This window comes from Thalassophryne amazonica, chromosome 6 (genome assembly GCF_902500255.1).
Source record: "Thalassophryne amazonica chromosome 6, fThaAma1.1, whole genome shotgun sequence".
In the NCBI taxonomy this organism is placed as follows: domain Eukaryota; kingdom Metazoa; phylum Chordata; class Actinopteri; order Batrachoidiformes; family Batrachoididae; genus Thalassophryne; species Thalassophryne amazonica.
This window is the reverse complement of record NC_047108.1, coordinates 18,952,295-18,971,630: the sequence shown is the minus strand read 5'-3', so window position 1 is coordinate 18,971,630 and position 19,336 is coordinate 18,952,295. Positions and strand designations below refer to the sequence as shown.

Here is a 19,336-nt window from a genome sequence, read left to right as displayed (position 1 = left end):
AACGCCGAGCTGTAGTCCACGAAGAGCATCCTCACTCTTCTTTTTCTACAGGTGGTTCAGTGCTGTGTGGAGAGTGAGGGCGAAGGCATCTTCCGTAGACCAGTTTGCCCTGTAAGCAAACTGGTGGGGGTCAAGGGAGGGAGGCAGTTTTTGATGTGCTGGGAGACAGATCGCTCCAGGCACTTCATCATTACAGACGTCAGGGTGATGGTCTGTAATCATTCAGGCTGTGTATGGCAGGTTTTTTTGGGGATGGGGACGATGGTGGAGGCCTTCAGATGTGGGAACGGTGGCATGTCTCAGGGAGAGGTTGAAGAGTTTGGTGAGGATCCCTCCCAGTTGGTCCGCACATGCGTTGATCACTGCCCTGGGATACCATCAGGACTCAGACTCGGAGTGATACAGATATGAGGTGCATGATGCAGGGTGTGATACATAAACAGACATGTAATAAGATATTTATCACATATTACAACAAAAATAAAGAACAAGAACTATATAATTATTGTCAACTCCATTTAATAACAACTCATTTACTCACGACACCAACAACGTTCAATCAACACTTGTGCTAATAATAAATAGCATAACACTGGAGGTCTGATCTATATAATCATCAAAATAATTAAAGAACAATAATACACATGAATCATGTAGAACGAATAACCCAAGTACATCATGTTAATTATGGAATGTTCTTATGTCTCTCTATAAAGTCATGAGCATCCTCTTTACTGATGTCTCACAACTTCAGTATGAGTCTCAAGTTGTAGAATTCTCCCTGCTCAGGAGGTTGCAACTCTCTCAGCTTGATCAGACATCTTGGTTGAATGAAATGATCTGGATCCTGTATCAGGATCCTGCACCTGTCACCAGCGTAACACAAAATGGGGGTGTGTCATTGGTGGGGCCGAGAAATGGGGGCTCCTGATTGGACGAAAAGCGGGTGATACAAAGCCTGGTATTTTCAATGTCTTTTTTTTTTTTGTATTGCCCTGTTTTAAGATTTGTATCACCCTGATTTTATTGCCGCAGTTTCCAGAGCAGTAAAATTGATAGGAAAAATGTCTGATTTATCTGCCCTCTTGTCTCTCATGAGGTCTGGTTTATGAGTGTAGGGCAGATTTTTGTTGTATTATGTGATATATATATATATATATATATACACACACACATACACAAGCATGCCAGTGAGCCGGAGCTTTCACCTGTGGGAAATATGTTGTATATCTATAACTTAAATTTTTGTGAAGTAAAGTAAATACATGTCTGAAGTTGTCCAACAGCTTTTTTTTTTTTTTTAAGTAGGATGACTTGAGTTATTATTCTTATGTTTCTTCTCAAGTTTCAGAATCAGACTGTTTCACTAAAGTGTGTGTAAATAAGTTGAATAAAGTTTTATAATGATAATAATAATAAAATGAATGATAATTCCTCCTCTTTCCGCCCATTTGTTTCTCATAGGCCTCCAGGTCATCATGCTCTGTGTAATGCCTCAAACGGTTATAGTATTTTCAACAACGTGGCGATTGCTGCTCGCTACGCTAAAACCACATATGCAGTCAGCAGGTATGTTTATGTATTTCAACAATTTTGGTCATTTCTGTGGAATTTCAGCCAAAACACACAGAAAACTCTGCTTCTCATTCAGCCGGGTGTCTCTGGACATTTTACACCTTTTATAAAATAGACGGCTTTAAAATGATTTGCTTTAATCTTTGAAATGCTACACAACCTGAATTATTACTCAGCATTTAACCCTTGAAGAATTCAAATTTTTCAAGTATTTTCAGGTTTTGGTCGGGAATTGCTGATTGTTTTCATGATTGATTAATCTTTATATTTTTCAGTTACTGGTTAATCTTATATAAAAGTGTCAGAAAATAGTTTATAGGTGCTGCAGCCTTCATCCACCTTCACAGCCGTTGGCTTGGAAGTCATCACCTCCCCCGCCTGAGCTGCTGTCGAGGACTTCTTGTTTCACCGGAGGCCCGTTTGTCTCGTTCTCAGGGTTCCTGTTGGCCCTTCATGGTTACCATAACAACCACAGGGCACACAAGGTCCCCACCGTATTTCACCCCAACAGGCGATCCCCTACTTGATCCAGGTGTCATTAAGCGGACGATGGCCTGAGTACAGTAATTGTCTGGTCAGCAAACCAGTTACTAGTCATTTCTTTGTACTGTGGGCAGGTGCCAAGTCCTGCTGGAAAAGAAAATCAGTTCACTTGTTTGTTTGTTTGTTTGTTTGTTTGTTTTCCTTTCAGCTTTTCGTGGTTACTCGAGGTCACCACAGTGGATCCGGCACAGATCTGCATGAAGATTTGGCACAAGTTTTACTCCGGATGCCTTTCCTGAAGGCAAATCCAGTTGGAGAAACACCGTCCAACCCCATCCTCATCAAAATAGTTGATTAACTTGTTGATTGTTAAGTTGCAGCTTGACATACAAACACGTTTGAACAAAAACAAAGTCAGAATTTGTGTTTTTCTTTTCAAAGTAAACTTCCACCTTCTGTTGATGGGTTAGTCGCTCTGCTCCTGAAGCCATCTGATGATCCTTGGTCTTTGTGTTTCAGGGTCTTGATCGTGGACTGGGATGTTCATCACGGTCAGGGAATCCAGTCCATGTTCCAGGGAGACCCCAGGTACTCTGCTTCAGTCTTCACGCTGATGCATTCTGATTCTTGTCCTCCAGCTGACTGCAGAGCCAAATGCGTGATCTGAGTGAGGAACCAGAGTGTCTGGGTTCGGGATGGTCCTGGATCCAGACTAAGATCCAAGCTTTCAGTGACTTCCTGGACTTGTCCATCAGAAGTGAACTTGCATGTGGTGAAAGTGTTGGACCTCTAGAGACATTCATTGATATTGGCAGTGACATTTATGTCTGTGCGTTCTCGACCTTTGACATCCAGAGACTCTTATGGAGTCATGAGGTCAACGGTCAGGTGTTTGATGATGCTGATATCTGCAGGAGAATGATGGTCCAAGTTCTTTAGAGTCCTTTTCCTTCCTGTCTCCCTGTCTGGTTGTCAGTCTTGGACTCTAACCAGTGTCCTCAGGTGAGGACTGGATGTCTTTGGTCCCAGGTCTCTGTGGAGAATCTTTGGGGCCTGCTGGAATGACTTTGGGTTAAATGAACAGTTACTTAGTGAGACTCAGATGAGGAGGATGACTGACACTGTGAGGGAACATCAGACAACACATTTAGTCCATGTGGTGTTTCTCTGCTGCCAGACTTGACCTGATGAAGACATTAGTTTAGTTTGGATGACGTTTTTAAACCATAATGACCACCTGAGAAAATGATCCATGAAGAAATTAAAATGGTGCAGCAGTTAGACATTAGTAACTGTGTGCGTGCGTGTGTGTGTGTGTGTGTGTGTGCGTGCGTGTGCATGTGCGTGTGTGTGTGTGTGAGATAGTGTGCTGTATTTCAGTGTCCACAGGTACGAACACGCGTCTTTCTGGCCACACCTCCGCCTGTCTGACAGTCACTTTATCGGCAGCGGTCCAGCAGGAGGTCGAACCATCAACCTGCCCTGGAACCAGGTCCTGACTGACAGTAACCGTGGAAACACCGTCACCTGTGTGTGTGTTGTTGTCCGTGTGCAGTGTGATGGTGGATTTTGTTTGTTTTTCAGCCTGGGATGACGGATGCTGATTACATCACAGCGTTCCATCACGTGCTGCTGCCGGTGGCCTGTGAGGTAACTGCACCACAGACACACTGTGTGTTTGCTCTCACGCTGTGCTCATATTCATGTCTGTGCTCAGTTTCAGCCACACCTGGTCCTGGTTTCTGCTGGATTTGATGCTGCAGTTGGAGATCCAAAGGTTGGAAGAACTGCTGCCCCTGAAATGACTTGAACTCGGTTTCTTGTTTTTAAATGTTGAGCCGTTAAAGTTTATTGTCTGTGATTTTGTGCCATCAGGGGCAGATGTCCGTGAGTCCTCACTGTTTCTCGGTTTTGACCCATATGCTGATGGGTTTAGCTGAAGGTCGACTTATTCTCACTCTGGAGGTAAAAGACCAAATTAAAATCGGTCCCACCTGCTCACATTTGTTATTACGTACACAAAAAGGTGCAAATAACTGCATGACGTCGGCTTTTTGTTTGACTGCTCACAGGGAGGTTATAACCTGCAGTCAACAGCAGAGGGTGCTGCAGCCTGTGTCGGCGCCCTATTGGGCAGAGCCTCTCCCTGCCTGACTCCACCCATGGCTCCATCTGATAGGTGACACTTTCAGTGTGTCCACAATCTTCCATCATTTCCTCAGAGCACCATGTTACCACAGACGGAAGCTGAAGGCTTTAGTGTTGATGGACCAGTGGGACGGACGTGGGAACATGGTGGGGATGTCCTGTGGGAAGGACACCGGGACGTCCTCTGGGGACCATGGGGGGGTGGGGGCTGTCATGTATCTCTTTTGTATGCTGAGGGTTTAGAAATAACTTTGACTGGTTATTAATAGTCTGTCTGTCCTCCTTTGTCCTGCAACTTTATTTTATTCTCTCCATCCATTTCACTGTTTCTTTTTGACTCTCTTTTGCTTTCCTTCTCCCGGTTTCTTTACCTGCATGTATTTTCTCAAATCTCTCTCTCTTTCTCTCTCTCTCTCTCTCTCTCTTAGTGCTCTGGCGTTAATCTCTCAGACTGTCTCGGCTCTTTGTCCACACTGGGCGTCTCTGCGAGTCTTCGGTACGGCACATTCTCTCCCACATATTGTCTGTTTGTGTCCCAGCTGTTTTTGTTTACTTATGCTCCGCTTCCTGTTTGTTTCCTGTGCAGAAAGCGTCCCGTCTGTGGAGGGTGATGTCATCAGAGCAACAGCCAATGAGAGGAGGATGGTTGGAGGTGGTCCTGCCCTCTCTGTTGCCACGGCTACAGGTCTGGTTTATGATGAGAGGATGATGGAACATCTGAACATGTGGGACAGGTTTGTTATCTCGTCTGTAGATACCGTTAAGATTTCAACAGTGCTTTTCAACATTTCAATTCAATTTTATTTATATAGCTGCCAAATCACAACAAACAGTTGCCCCAAGGCGCTTTATATTGTAAGGCAAGGCCATACAATAATTACGTAAAAACCCCAAAGGTCAAAACGACCCCCTGTGAGCAAGCACTTGGCGACAGTGGGAAGAAAAAAGTCCCTTTTAACAGGAAGAAACCTCTAGCAGAACCAGGCTCAGAGAGGGGCAGTCTTCTGCTGGGACTGGTTGGGGCTGAGGGAGAGAACCAGGAAAAAGACATGCTGTGGAGGGGAGCAGAGATCAATCACTAATGATTAAATGCAGAGTGGTGCATACAGAGCAAAAAGAGAAAGAAACACTCAGTGCATTATGGGAACCCCCCAGCAGTCTAAGTCTATAGCAGCATAACTAAGGGATGGTTCAGGGTCACCTGATCCAGCCCTAACTATAAGCTTTAGCAAAAAGGAAAGTTTTAAGCCTAATCATAAAAGTAGAGAGGGTGTCTGTCTCCCTGATCTGAATTGGGAGCTGGTTCCACAGGAGACGAGCCTGAAAGCTGAAGGCTCTGCCTCCCATTCTACTCTTACAAACCCTAGGAACTACAAGTAAGCCTGCAGTCTGAGAGCGAAGCGCTCTGTTGGGGTGACATGGTACTATGAGGTCCATAAGATAAGAGGGGACCTGATTATTCAAAAGCTTATAAGTAAGAAGAAGAATTTTAAATTCTATTCTAGAATTAACAGGAAGCCAATGAAGAGAGGCCAATATGGGTGAGATATGCTCTTTCCTTCTAGTCCCCGTCAGTACTCTAGCTGCAGCATTTTGAATTAACTGAAGGCTTTTCAGGGAACTTTTAGGACAACCTGATAATAATGAATTACAATAGTCCAGCCTAGAGGAAATAAATGCATGAATTAGTTTTTCAGCATCACTCTGAGACAAGACCTTTCTAATTTTAGAGATATTGCGTAAATGCAAAAAAGCAGTCTTACATATTTGTTTAATATGCGCTTTGAATGACATATCCTGATCAAAAATGACTCCAAGATTTCTCACAGTATTACTAGAGGTCAGGGTAATGCCATCCAGAGTAAGGATCTGGTTAGACACCATGTTTCTAAGATTTGTGGGGCCAAGTACAATAACTTCAGTTTTATCTGAGTTTAAAAGCAGGAAATTAGAGGTCATCCATGTCCTTATGTCTGTAAGACAATCCTGCAGTTTAGCTAATTGGTGTGTGTCCTCTGGCTTCATGGATAGATAAAGCTGGGTATCATCTGCGTAAGAATGAAAATTTAAGCAATGCCGTCTAATAATACTGCCTAAGGGAAGCATGTATAAAGTGAATAAAATTGGTCCTAGCACAGAACCTTGTGGAACTCCATAATTAACCTTAGTCTGTGAAGACGATTCCCCATTTACATGAACAAATTGTAATCTATTAGATAAATATGATTCAAACCACCGCAGCGCAGTGCCTTTAATACCTATGGCATGCTCTAATCTCTGTAATAAAATTTTATGGTCAACAGTATCAAAAGCAGCACTGAGGTCTAACAGAACAAGCACAGAGATGAGTCCACTGTCTGAGGCCATAAGAAGATCATTTGTAACCTTCACTAATGCTGTTTCTGTACTATGATGAATTCTAAAACCTGACTGAAACTCTTCAAATAGACCATTCCTCTGCAGGTGATCAGTTAGCTGTTTTACAACTACCCTTTCAAGAATTTTTGAGAGAAAAGGAAGGTTGGAGATTGGCCTATAATTAGCTAAGATAGCTGGGTCAAGTGATGGCTTTTTAAGTAATGGTTTAATTATGACCCGAAACAGTGTGGGTCATTTGGTTTCTATCATGTCAATATGGAACAACATCTCTGAGGACTGTTTCCAACACCTTGTTGAAGCTATACCATGAAGAATTAAGGCAGTTCTGAAGGCAAAAGGGGGTCCAACCGGGCACAAGCAAGGTGTACCTAATAAAGTGACCAATGAGTGTGTCTTTTGAAAGATTACTGAATTTACTTCTGTTCTGCTGAGATTAGCATATATAAGGAGGTGGCGTAACAATATTTATTATAACCAAATATGGGAAGATGAGAAAGATAAACAGAAATGACAGAGGGAACAAACAGGCCAGACATGTAACGTGTGTGTGTGTGTGTGTGTGTGTGTGTGTGTGTGTGTGTGTGTGTGTGTGTGTGTGTGTGTGTGTGTGTGTGTGTGTGTGTGTGTGTGTGTGTGTGTGTGTGTGTGTGTGTGTGTGTGTGTGTGTGTGTGTGTGTGTGTGTGTGTGTGTGTGTGTGTGTGGGAGAGAGGCCACATTAATTCATGTGCTTTAAGGTTACAAGGTGAGAGCTGTCTTTTGGATATAGGGATTAGTGAAAAAGCATCAGTATATTCTAGGGCTGCAGATATCAATTATTTTTGGAATTCCATTATTTTATCTATTAATTGAGTCATCAGATAAAAAGTATTTTTGTGTTTTTAAACATTATCAGTAGTGGCAGGGCTCTCCCGAAGCATTGGCACAATGTCGCTTGTTTTCTGTGGATACTTGGCGAATAACAAAGCCTTTGAAAAACGGCTGTGGAGTGCAGCGTTTCCACAAAAGCTGCACTGATAAATTAATTGTACAGCCTGTTGATTAAAAACTCTTATCAAATCTGAATAAAGGCATTTTTTTTTTTGAATAGTTAAACATGATTCATTTAAAGTGCGCATCCTTCTGCTTCATCTGCGGAGGTGGAGAGCAGCCAGTGGAGTGTTTTTTTGTTTTTTTTTTTTTGTTTTTTTTAAATACACAAACACACTGCTTCACTTTAAATGCGCAATAAGCAAGGTTGGGTAGGATTACTTTGAAAGAATACATGTGGATTACATGTATGTATGTACATACATTTGGATTACTTGTAATCTGATTACTTTTGGATTACATTTCAAAGTAATCCTACCCAACCTTGGCAATAAGTCCGTTTCACATGATCAGCGTGGACCCTTTCTCTGAGGCTTTATTTTACTCATCGTGCAGCTTTGTAAACATGTAGCATCGCCTGCTACATCGATTAGCGCTTACATTAGTTATGTGCATGCTCTATGGGCTTCTTCTTTGTTTTTTGTGGGAGCAGTACAGCGCCACATACAGGCCTGGTGTATGTACTACAGCTTTAAATGAAGCCTCGAGGCAAAAAATTTGCATCAAACATTTTTTTGGAATTGAATTACTTGATTAATCGTTTCAGTATATTCTCTTATTTTCTCCAGTACCGAAAACAGTACCATTAACACTGGAGCTTATCAATACGCTGGACTTTAAGAATTTAGCTCTGTAGCCTGTTTAATGGTGAGTTTTGGTCCCCGTCCCTCCTCATGACATCTTGTCTGTTTTCATCCTGCCTTTTTTTTACATGTTTCGTCATCCTTTCTCACCTCCTCATGTCTTTTGTCTTATGTCTTTCAATCCTACTCATCCTTTGTTTCTAACTTTTTTATTTCTTGCTGCTTTGAACTGTCTTGTTTTTTCTTCATCTTGTTGTTTGATCCTGTCAGTCATTTATATCTAATGACAGTCACCTGGTGAGGTTTGGTGCTGATCTGGATCTGCGGTGGTCATGATTCTGCTGTCTGTGAACTTTTTACAGACAGACGGTGACAACGTTCATGTTGACGCTTTCTTTGGCTGAGGGATGCGCTCCCTGAGTGCGTCCCATAGCTGTGTTGTTTTGTTTTGTTGTCCTGTGATGTCATGCTTCAGCTGTTTTGTCTCTCCAGACATCACCCAGAACAGCCTCAGAGAATCTTTAGAATCTTTGCCGAGCATGAAGAGCTGGGATTGGTTGACCGGTGCAAGCGGATTCCGTCTCGCTTAGCGACAGCGGAGGAGCTGACCATGTGTCACAGGTACACATCAGAAGGTCTTGTAGATAAGAGATGAAGGTCCGTGGATCGGCCTCTTTGGATCTGTGTGGGTCTGTTTTTGCAGTGTGGACTACGTGGAGGTGATGAAGTCCACGGCTGGGATGAAGCCCAGAGACCTGCACAAACTGGTACAAGATTACAACTCCATCTATATCAACAACCAGAGCTTCAGTTCGGCTCAGCTGGCAGCAGGAAGCTGCTTCAACGCTGTGGACGCCATCATGACAGGACAGGTGACGCACGCTGCACACCGTCGTTCACCACAACCCCTCAGTTTGCTTTGTTTCACCCAACGAGGTCCAAAAGTATTTAATAAGGCTCCAACACGTATGTTTCTGCATGAAGCACAAACCTGCTGATGTTTGAAGTGATGGATGGAAGCAGAAGATGGTCAAAGACTACATCCAAAAGAACCACCTCAGGTTTGGACCTTGGTGCTGCATGGGACGAACCCTCTCTGTCTTTGGTCCCAGGTCTCTGTGGAGGATCTTTGGGTCCTGCTGGAATGACTTTGTGTCCAGTGAACGGTTACTTAGTGAGACTCGGAAGAGGAGGATCACTGACACTGTGAGGGAACGTCAGACACCACATTTAGTCCATGTGGTGGTTTTTCTGGACATCATCTGGGACACAGGTGTCTCAGTGTTCAGGATACCAGAGACTGGAGAAGGATAAGGACACACCAACATTTCACCTGTCCAAGGACAAACAGCGACAATATCGGCAGAGTTCAGAACACAAAATGGTGATTATAAAAATAATTAAATAAATAATGCAGGCGATTTCAGCATGTGGGTGGAGATGATGATTTTTTTTTTTTTTTTTTTTTTTTGCCAGCTCTTTGGTCATAATCAATTGATTTAAAAAAAAAGTTTGTTTTACTGTCTGTGACATCAGGAAAAAAATGATGAGGGAGTGTGGATTTTTGTTTGTTTTTTTGTTTTTTTTCTGACAAACAAGTACATACATTTCAAATCTGAAAAATGACACGAGGGACTGAAAATATCAGCTATATTTGAAATAAATCTGGTTTCCTTCTTGAATACAGTTAGTGTACTGTATGTTAGTAGCATAACATGTTATTATTAAATATTAAAACCATTCACACAAGGAGTAAATAATGTAGTCTTTCCTGTCCGTTTTAATGAGATCATCTTCACAGTCTGACCAAAACATATCCACCTTTACAAAACGACGTCTGAAATTAATTCAGTTCCTTGTCCTGGCTGAAGAAAAGGCCATTTGTCACATGAACAGTTTGGTGTCAGATTGCAGTGCCGGCACAGGTGTAATCGTTAATTGAGTCTGCTGGTTCGAGTCTCTGTTGTACTGAACCAAGACCGGCACGGTCAGCTGCAGCTGTAATCTGTTACTTGCGGTTGATGGATCGAGTCTCTGCTGTGAATGGCGCCTCCTGTTGTTCCACCGCGGGCCGCTTTGTGCTGCAAGTTGAAAGACTCACAGCCCCTCATCTGCTCATAATGTCTCAGTCTGCACGCGATGAAACTATCTCATGATCCACAAAACAATAAACTAATGTGAAAATACTCAGTTTTGCCTCCGTGTTGAGTGGAGAAGCTGCAGACACCGTGCGTACGCGCTCGTTAATATAAGTGTTCCACCTGCCAATCAAAAGGATTCTGCTGGCCAGAATTAGCCGTTCTGACACCTATAACACCGTGCAGCACCAACCCGAGCCAGTCGGTGGAAAGGGGGCTGTCAGTAGCCTGTAAAAATCCATAAATTAATGGATGGTTCTTGGGCTGATGTCACTTCCTCCTTGGGATTTGTCAGGAAGTTCCTGGTTTTTAGTGGCGCACAGTTCAAAATCGGAATAGTAACTGCACACCAGGAAAAGATAAATTTCAAACTTTAAGTTTAGTCTTAAATACACAAAAAAAAAAATTACATATCGTGTCACCTACATTTTAAGTCATTTTTATAGTTTTAAAATATTTTTCTCCTTACTGGTTTCCTGAATTTCTTGTTTTTTGGTTTCTGCAGGTTACTAACGGCGTCGCTATCGTTCGCCCGCCGGGTCACCACGCCGAATGGGGCTCCGCGTGTGGTTTCTGCTTCTTCAACACGGCAGCGCTCACGGCTCGATATGCCCAGAAAATCAGCCAGTGTCCAGACTTACGGGTCCTCATCTTGGACTGGGACGTTCACCATGGTAACGGGACACAGCACATCTTTGAGGATGATGACAGGTGACACCATGTTGTGTTTGAGGAAAAAAATGTATTTTTCAGTGTGAGCACGCACCATGAGCACCAGTTATGTGTATTGTTGTTTACTGTAGCTGTAACACTATAAAATGGTTTTCACATGAAGGTGTAAGTTAGCAGTTATTGAAAAGGTTAAACAGAGTTTTTCTGCTTCATGCCTTAATGATTATTAGTTAAACATGGCCACAAACCTTTAAAAATTGAAAATTTCAAGAACAAAAAAAGTCTTTGATTCGTGAAGTTTTTCATCCAGATTTTAATTCTGATGGAGCAGATTTGAAAATTAAAAATAGCCCAGTTTAAGCTTGTTTTGAAATAAGGTTAAAGTGGTCGTGCAGTGCAGAAGTGAGAACTTCTGTTATATTTTAGCTCATAATTTTTTAGTCTAAAGAGTGTTGGGCTCGCTCGGCCTGATCCAGATCATGTCTGGATTTATAATTTTTAAATTAGAAATTATAAATTAAATTATAAATTTATAATTTATAGTCTATAAAGATAAATCCAAAATTTTTACAAAGAATAAATATTTTTGTCCGCTTTCCAGCGTCCTCTATGTGTCCCTCCATCGCTATGACAACGGGACATTCTTTCCCTCATCAGAGGATGCAGCCCCACACAAGGTGGGCATGGCCCAGGGGGTGGGGTTCAACGTTAACGTGGCGTGGAGCGGCGGCAGGATGGGAGACTCTGAGTATCTTGCTGCTTTTCACCATGTCGTCATGCCGATCGCGACCGAGGTGCTACAAAACACGCCAGGTCACAGTTTCACTGTCATTCATTCATTCATTCATTCTTACTGGTTTCTGCATGTGTATGTATGTAAGAATTGTTTCTTAAATGTTTATTTTTAATACAAATCTGATTCTGCACTTGTTTCCTGTGACGTCACATGTTTAGTGGCTGACGGACTTGTGACACATTGACCAGCTGGCTGTTTCACCATTGTCAGGTTCTGGTATTAACTTTGCCCTGTTTCTGCAGTTCTGTCCTGAGCTGGTTCTGGTGTCCGCGGGCTTTGATGCAGCTCGTGGTGACCCACTGGGTGGATACCGCGTGACTCCAGAGGGCTACGCCCACCTGACGCACCTGCTGATGTCACTGGCTGGAGGGCGGGTGCTTCTCATTCTGGAGGTAAACGCATTAACGTCCAGCTCTGCTTCCTGTTTGTCTTAAAGAAGGGCTAGCTTAAATATAATTCTTATTTTATCTGATAAAACATACTAAAAACAGGCATTTTCCACCCTTCTTATGAGTTTTTTTGTTTTTGGTAATTCATAAATTGATTAAAAAAATGATAAAGAACGTATCTGATTGGTCAGAGATTTTATTACGTATGGGTCTGGGGACCAAACTCCCACCTTAATGTATCTATATTGAATTCTATGTGCATGTGAGAATAAGTAGGAGAGGGTCTTAGTGAAAATGGGAATGTTTTGGAGGACTCCGGGCTGCACAAATGACGGACACAGAAGAAAGAATGTTAGCTTTTATGGGCTAAAAAATAAGGAAAGGCTCGGGCAGTGGCGAAGCGTGATGAAACCAAAGGACCCGCTTGTTAACAGGCTGTCAAAAGTGTGTATCAATGATTTTGAGCGGGACTGCTATGAAAGAGATTTTCGAGCAGAGCTCATGCATTCGAAGACACTGCAGTTCAGACGATATTTGACTTCAATAAGTGTGTAAATGTGGGGCGAGTCAACGAGAGCCCCAGAAACAGGGTCCTGGTCAGGAAGACCAAAGCCAGCTGTCGTAGTGAGCACAGAGACAATGAGAACCGAGGCGAGTCTTCGCAGGAGGTGAGCTTCAGCAGTAGACTGTTTATTTATCAGACTATCTGAAGACATGTTATGAATTCAGATATAAAGTCTTAATCTGACCTGTTATGTTGTTTCAATCAGATTCATCATCACAGCCTGATGAAAACGTATCCACGTAAAGCATCCTGATTTTGAACGACGATGTCTGAAAATCGTTCGTTGTTGGGGCTGAAGAGACGTAGCGTTTTAAAAGAAGTCTGTGTTTTCAGCCTGACCCAGAGGCCGCAGGCACAAATAATACACCAAGACAAAAATTTAAAAAATCTAAAAAATGTTAAATGACTGTTTGGCATCTGTGTGGAGGTGCAGAGCTCACAGCTTCCTGCTGTATTTTAAACACATGAAACCACACGCTCGCGTCACACTTCCAGTTTGACCGTGAAGATTTATTTTAGTGAATTTGTTTAGCACGATAATTATTAATACAAAATGTGAATTTTGAAAATAACTAAAAAATAGTTTTATTTAACACTTAGAATGACACTATTAGACAAAAAAAAAAAAAAAAAAATAGGTCCCATTTAACGCCGCCTGTGGCTCCTCCTCCTCCAACCAAAACAAACAGTGGCTATCCAATGGAACGCCCCACCTGGCCCCACCCTGCTTCCTGGTTCTGTTAGTCCAGGATCCCAGCCTGAGCCTGGACACTGGTTTGAGGGAATGCCGGGCCAGCTGACGGCACATCTGCATCCCAAATATATTATTGTTTCCATCAAGAGAACGGATGTTTTTTTTTTTCCTCCTTTGGGATCAACAACCACAAAGATCCAAAAGTGCTGAAAATCATCAGGTTTAATCTGAAAGTATTTTAACATCATTACGTCAAATGTGGACCCGAGTGAAAATGAATATTAAACTTTATTGTGGAAGGACACAAATAATTTTACTGTGAAGGAGCAGAAAGTTACTGACATTTGAAAATGTTTCTTTTTCAGGGAGGTTACAATTTGTCATCCATTTCCAGCTCCATGGCGATGTGCACCAGCGTGCTGCTCGGCGATGCTCCTCCCCCTTCAGCCAAACCCTACAGCCCCCCTCATCCTAGCGCTATGGCAACCATCAACCAAGTCATCCAATATCATGCCCCCTACTGGCGGTCTATGAGAATACACAGTCAGTACAGTGTGTGTGTGTGTGTGTGTGTGTGTGTGTGTGTGTGTGTGTGTGTGTGTGTGTGTGTGTGTGTGTGTGTGTGTGTGTGTGTGTGTGTGTGTGTGTGGATTCATGTGACAATAATTTAAAACCTAAAATTTGAGGCGGCAAAATGGAAAAACAGGAAGTGTGTTTGCGTTATTTTGAGTGAAAGCCTCTTTTTTGTGGTCAGGTTTTTTAATTTTAATTCTCTACCGGATGCTGTACTTGTGTAACTGTGTCTGTAACAAGTAAAACATTTATTGGAAGTCATTTTTATTAAGAAATAATACATCAAAGTTTAAATGCTTTAATTTACATGACCTTTATTTATTTAATCATTTTTTACGTTACAGTCCCGCCTTCTGTCTGGGCATCTGTTCCCTCACTGACGCATCATGGGAAACGTATTTCCAAAGAAAAAAGCAGAAAATCTGAGCAGATCAGCAGGAATGTCCCGCCACTGCCCCCTCCAGGCCAGGAAGAGCAAACGGTAAATGTCTGTTAAAGTCAGGATTTAGAAAGAAAAACCTGAACACTGGAAAAAGAATAATTTCTAATTTAAAAAAATGAATAAAATTGTCTAATTGTAAGTCTCTTTGCTTTTTTCCTGGTTTAATCAGGAGGACAGCGGTCTGGAGCTGCTTACTCAGGGATTGGACAATTTGAATCTCAGTGAGAACTCAGCTGACTCTGTTCCAATCACATCCACACCCGTGGGTGGAGCCAGACCAAAGACCCGCCTCAACCGAGAGGAAAGCAGAAGTGAGGGGAGGGCAGGGTCAAGTGGAGTGACACCTGAGCTCAGCAAATCAGAAGCCAGCACACTGCAGCAGCCTGAGGTGAATGATGGCGTGCAGGTCTCTGCCATCTAAAGTGTCACATGCTGACATGAAATACCCATAGTGCTTTGCATGCCTCCACCAGGTCCAGTGCAGCAGTTTTATTTTAATTTATTTTTTAACCTTCAGACTGCTGCTGCAGGGGGGGTGGAGCCTGTTGCCCCCGTAGACACTGCTGCAGGGGGTGCGGAGCCTGTTACCACCGAAGACATGGCGGCTGCTGCTGCAGGGGAGGCGGAGCAAGACGCACAGGGAGCTTGTGGTTGGTCAAAGCCAGCAGCAGCTCTGGAGGTGTTCTCTGCAGCAGAACTGGGCGGAGTCAGATATGATTACATATTTACTTCTCAACATTAAGAACCAAGAATTTTTTTTTCTCTGTTTCAAAACATGTTTTTGTTTGTTTCATCTCTGTCAGACCATCATGTACCTGGTGGACCCTCTGTCCTGGTGCCCTCACCTTGATGCTGTTAAGCCCGTCCCACCTTCAGGAATCGATGTCTTCCAGCCGTGTCAGAGCTGCAGCTCCAAGGCCGAGAACTGGATCTGTCTCACCTGCTACCAGGTGAGTCTTCAGCCTTATCTTCATTAAAGACAAGTGTCTCACCTGCTAGTAGCACAGAGCACCTCGCCTAGTGGTGGCACGGGACGTTTGTCTTTTCATGACGGGACGTTTGTGTTTCTGTCAGGTGTTCTGTGGTCGCTATGTCAATGAGCACATGGTGTCTCACGGTGCCGACTCAGAGCATCCTGTGGTGCTGAGTTTGGCTGATCTGTCGGTTTGGTGTTACATCTGTGAATCTTACATACACAACCAGGTAACGTGATCCACAAACATCTGCACCAGGATTCACAGCTCTCTCTTTCTTTCTTTCTTTTATTTTTTGGTGATGTTTATAAATGTGTTTGTTGTTTTGCAGATTCTCTTTGAAGTGAAAAATGCTGCTCACTGTGCCAAGTTTGGGGAGGAAATCCGTTGGTGGAACTGAGCCCTGAGGGACCCCATTGGTTCCACGCTGTGATTGGACTGTTGAGCGTCGCCCTGGAAACCACAGCCAGCAGCATTGGTGCTTTGTGCCAAATTTTACTTCAATTTTAAGTCAAAATGTAACACAGCTGCCAAAATAACAAACGTTAGGGTTTTTTATGTCACTTTGTGTCACTTTGTGAATCTTCACAGAAAAGTGGTGCTGAGCTCCTTCAGTGTCACCAGCAGGTCGTTTTTTCGATTCCCGCTAAATGTGACAAATCACCAGCAGCAAAAAATTTTAAATTAAGAAGCAGCTTTAATATTTATGAATAATTTTGAGGCCTCATTTCCAAAAAAAAAAAACATCTTAAGTTTGTTTTAAAACTTTGTTTGCATTTTGTCTTCTGAGCTAATGTGTGAAAATCCACTGTGTGCACCAAAGAGTCACAAAGTCACACAAACAGTGTGTTACTTTAAGAATCAAAGTTTTATTGAGTGAGAAATCCATAAACCGGGAGAAAGACGCTCAGCATGGCCTGTTTTTGCTGGCGTACAGATGCTCAAGGTCGTTTTGTTCAGTTTGTGACTCAACACTGAATGATCCCGAACAGAAACACGGTCATTAATCACCATGTGGGGGTCGGACTTCAGTCTCAGTTTTCACTCTGATGTCATCATTTGTGGGCGTGTCTGACAGAAGACGCGGGTGTTGGGAAGCGGATGTTTCTAATGAACAGCCTGATGACGTAGTTCTCAGTTTGAAGAGCTGCTTGATGGAAGGGGTGTTTTAAGATTTTTTTGTTGTGTTCAAATCTTGTTTTTGGTCATTAAGGAGAAAGGAGGTCCAGACATGGAGTTTGTTTAGTTCAGACCGTGTTTTGTTTTTCAGTCACAAACATCCCAAAACCTTTGTTCATTTAAGAAAGAAAAAAAAAAGCCAAGCATGTAAACCATCATTTTCTTTCTTACATTTCTTTTCTGGTGTTAAAAAAAGAATCTTATTTCAGAGCTGTAAAATGGTTACAAATGAGAATTCCATCAAAACTTCAATTCAGGGGGAATTACTTGGTGAAGGCATCGTGTGGCGTTCAGTCACAACACGCTGTGCAATATTGTTTTTCTGCACTTTTTTCTGTTTGTAAACTGAAAATTAAAAAATTCATTGCTTTTGTTTGGTGTCTGGTGTTTGGTGCTTTTGTTTGTTGGATTCCTCTCAAACATAACTTTTATTTGTGTTAACAGTTTGTTTCAGTTTCACAAAACAGGTGAGTGAGTTAGTTTGGACAAATCTACATTATCTCTAATATATATAAGGCGTGATCATGGCAGCACAGAACAAGCCCTAAGCACCAGATCCACAGAGGCAGGAGTCCACCACAGCCAACAGACCCAAGTTGCAGGCTTGTTTCTCTGTAGGCTCTCAGTTGTCCAGGTAGTTTCCATAGTAGAGAAGCTTGAATCTTCGACTGGACTGGGTTGCTTGACGCGAGGACGTTTTGCTTCAAATCGCAGAAGCTTCCTCAGCTAAAATTCTTGCTCTGGTAGTCTGACTTCTGTCTTGACTCTTGTAAAGAAGAATAAACAAGCCACAAAAGCTGGAGTTTTAAACCTAACCAGACCCATCCTACCGAGAGGCAGACTGCTATAGGCTAGTGACTAAACAATAGCTCTAGTTAGCACCCTCCTAATGACAGGGCAGCTGTCCCTCCTAATGATGGGACGGACGCCTCTCCTGATGGCTCCCTTGACAACTCTCCTGATGACGTGAATGACTCATTACCGTGAACAAAAGACTGAAACTGCTTTGACCTGAGTACCCCATTGTAAACGGGACAAAGCGTGCCTCAGACCCCCTTCCCGGATAAGGCTTGGTTTCAACTGTTTCACATAGAGTGCCTCCTTGACCCCTCTCTCAAACCATTTCTTTTCTCTGGCTAAGATTTTAACTTCCTTGTCCTCAAATGTGTGGTTAGTGTCTTTAAGGTGGAGATGAACTGCAGACTGAGGTCCACTGGCGCCGTCTCTGCGGTGCTGGTATAGCCTTTTGTGTAAAGGTTGCTTAGTCTCACCTATGTAGTGTTCATTACAGTTTTCCTGACATCTGATAGAATATACTACATTGCTCTTTTGTAACTAGGGATCCTGTCCTTAGGGTGAACTAATTTCTGTCTCAAGGTGTTAACCGGTTTAAAGTAAACTGGGATTTTGTGCTGTCTGAAGATCCTCTGTAGTTTTTCCCCTACTGCTAAATAAGGGAGAGACACTCCTCTTCTTCTTGTCTCCGTCTCCTGGCTATCTGGTTTCTTTGTTCTCTGGAACTTCTGCACTTTGTCCAGGGACCATCGTGGGTACCCACATACTGTGAGGGCTCTCCAGACAAGTTGTTGTTCTTTAGCCCTTCCCCCTGCAGTTGTGGCACCTGTAAGGCTCTGTGTTGAAGAGTCCTGATCACCCTGAGCTTGTATTCAAGGGGGTGGTTTGAGCCAACGAGCAGATATTGGTCAGTGTGTGTGGGTTTTCTGTAAACCCCTGTCTGGAGCTGCCTGTTCTCTCCAATAGTAACATCACAGTCCAAGAAGGCTAAATGGTTATTTCTGGCATCCTCACGTGTGAACTTGATATTGGAGTCCACCGAGTTGATGTGTTCTGTAAAGTCCTCAACCTGTTGCTTGATTTTAACCCATGTGTTATCGGCATATCTGAACCAGTGACTGGGAGGGATGCCCGTGAAAGACGTCAAGGCTGTCTTCTCCACTCGCTCCATGTACAGATTGGCCACAATGGGGGATACCAGAGACCCCATCGCACAACCATGGATCTGCCTGTAGTAATTCCCCCCTAAATAGGCAATATGTGGTGTTAAGACTCTCCAAGAGTTGGCAGATGTGGTCTGGTGTGAGTTTGGTCCTTTCAAGTAGAGACACATCCTCCAGCAGTCTCTGCCTCACAGCTGAGACGGCCTCAGCGGTGGGGCATCATTGTTCACCTGCATCCCCACCGCTGTACACCGCTTCTGTTTATTCTTCTCTACAAGAGTCAAGACAGAAGTCAGACTACCAGAGCAAGAATTTTAGCAGAGGAAGCTTCTGCGATTTGAAGCGAAACGTCCTCGCGTCAAGCAACCCAGTCCAGTTGAAGATTCAAGCTTCTCTACTAAGTTGCAGGCTGTGCAGACACAAACTGCTGTTAAAGTAACAGTTCTCTGATTTCGCAGCATGTGTATTTTGTTGTTTTTTTTTTTTTTTTACCATTTTACTCTGCTCTTTTATGTTGGTGAATTAAAACATTTCATTTGGTCACTGTTTTTTAATGTCTTGGCTTTGTTTGGTAAAAGTTGTACCTGAAACAGATTACGGTTTATTTAAAATTACAATTTAACGTGAAGCATTTTACAAATATTTTAATTCTTATAACTGTGTTACATTATAGTTGAAGGGGCGGGGCCATAACATTTGA

General features: G+C 42.9%; 1 protein-coding gene across 1 annotated transcript in view; it reads left to right on the top strand.

Moving 5' to 3' along the window:
- hdac6 (histone deacetylase 6) overlaps nucleotides 1–17,050 on the top strand; it is a 59,050-nt gene extending 42,000 nt beyond the window's left edge. The window contains exons 9-30 of the mRNA XM_034171859.1: nucleotides 1,465–1,569; nucleotides 2,578–2,646; nucleotides 3,424–3,550; nucleotides 3,643–3,708; nucleotides 3,776–3,835; nucleotides 3,934–4,023; nucleotides 4,131–4,237; nucleotides 4,635–4,702; nucleotides 4,793–4,940; nucleotides 8,749–8,877; nucleotides 8,960–9,128; nucleotides 10,900–11,105; nucleotides 11,668–11,860; nucleotides 12,105–12,254; nucleotides 13,876–14,053; nucleotides 14,428–14,564; nucleotides 14,695–14,913; nucleotides 15,043–15,060; nucleotides 15,148–15,231; nucleotides 15,329–15,475; nucleotides 15,600–15,728; nucleotides 15,831–17,050. Coding sequence (XP_034027750.1) covers nucleotides 1,465–1,569; nucleotides 2,578–2,646; nucleotides 3,424–3,550; nucleotides 3,643–3,708; nucleotides 3,776–3,835; nucleotides 3,934–4,023; nucleotides 4,131–4,237; nucleotides 4,635–4,702; nucleotides 4,793–4,940; nucleotides 8,749–8,877; nucleotides 8,960–9,128; nucleotides 10,900–11,105; nucleotides 11,668–11,860; nucleotides 12,105–12,254; nucleotides 13,876–14,053; nucleotides 14,428–14,564; nucleotides 14,695–14,913; nucleotides 15,043–15,060; nucleotides 15,148–15,231; nucleotides 15,329–15,475; nucleotides 15,600–15,728; nucleotides 15,831–15,899 — 2,668 coding nt within the window. The 3' untranslated portion in view covers nucleotides 15,900–17,050. The remainder of the gene's footprint in view (nucleotides 1–1,464; nucleotides 1,570–2,577; nucleotides 2,647–3,423; nucleotides 3,551–3,642; nucleotides 3,709–3,775; nucleotides 3,836–3,933; nucleotides 4,024–4,130; nucleotides 4,238–4,634; nucleotides 4,703–4,792; nucleotides 4,941–8,748; nucleotides 8,878–8,959; nucleotides 9,129–10,899; nucleotides 11,106–11,667; nucleotides 11,861–12,104; nucleotides 12,255–13,875; nucleotides 14,054–14,427; nucleotides 14,565–14,694; nucleotides 14,914–15,042; nucleotides 15,061–15,147; nucleotides 15,232–15,328; nucleotides 15,476–15,599; nucleotides 15,729–15,830) is intronic.
- The last annotated feature ends 2,286 nt before the right edge of the window (nucleotides 17,051–19,336 follow it).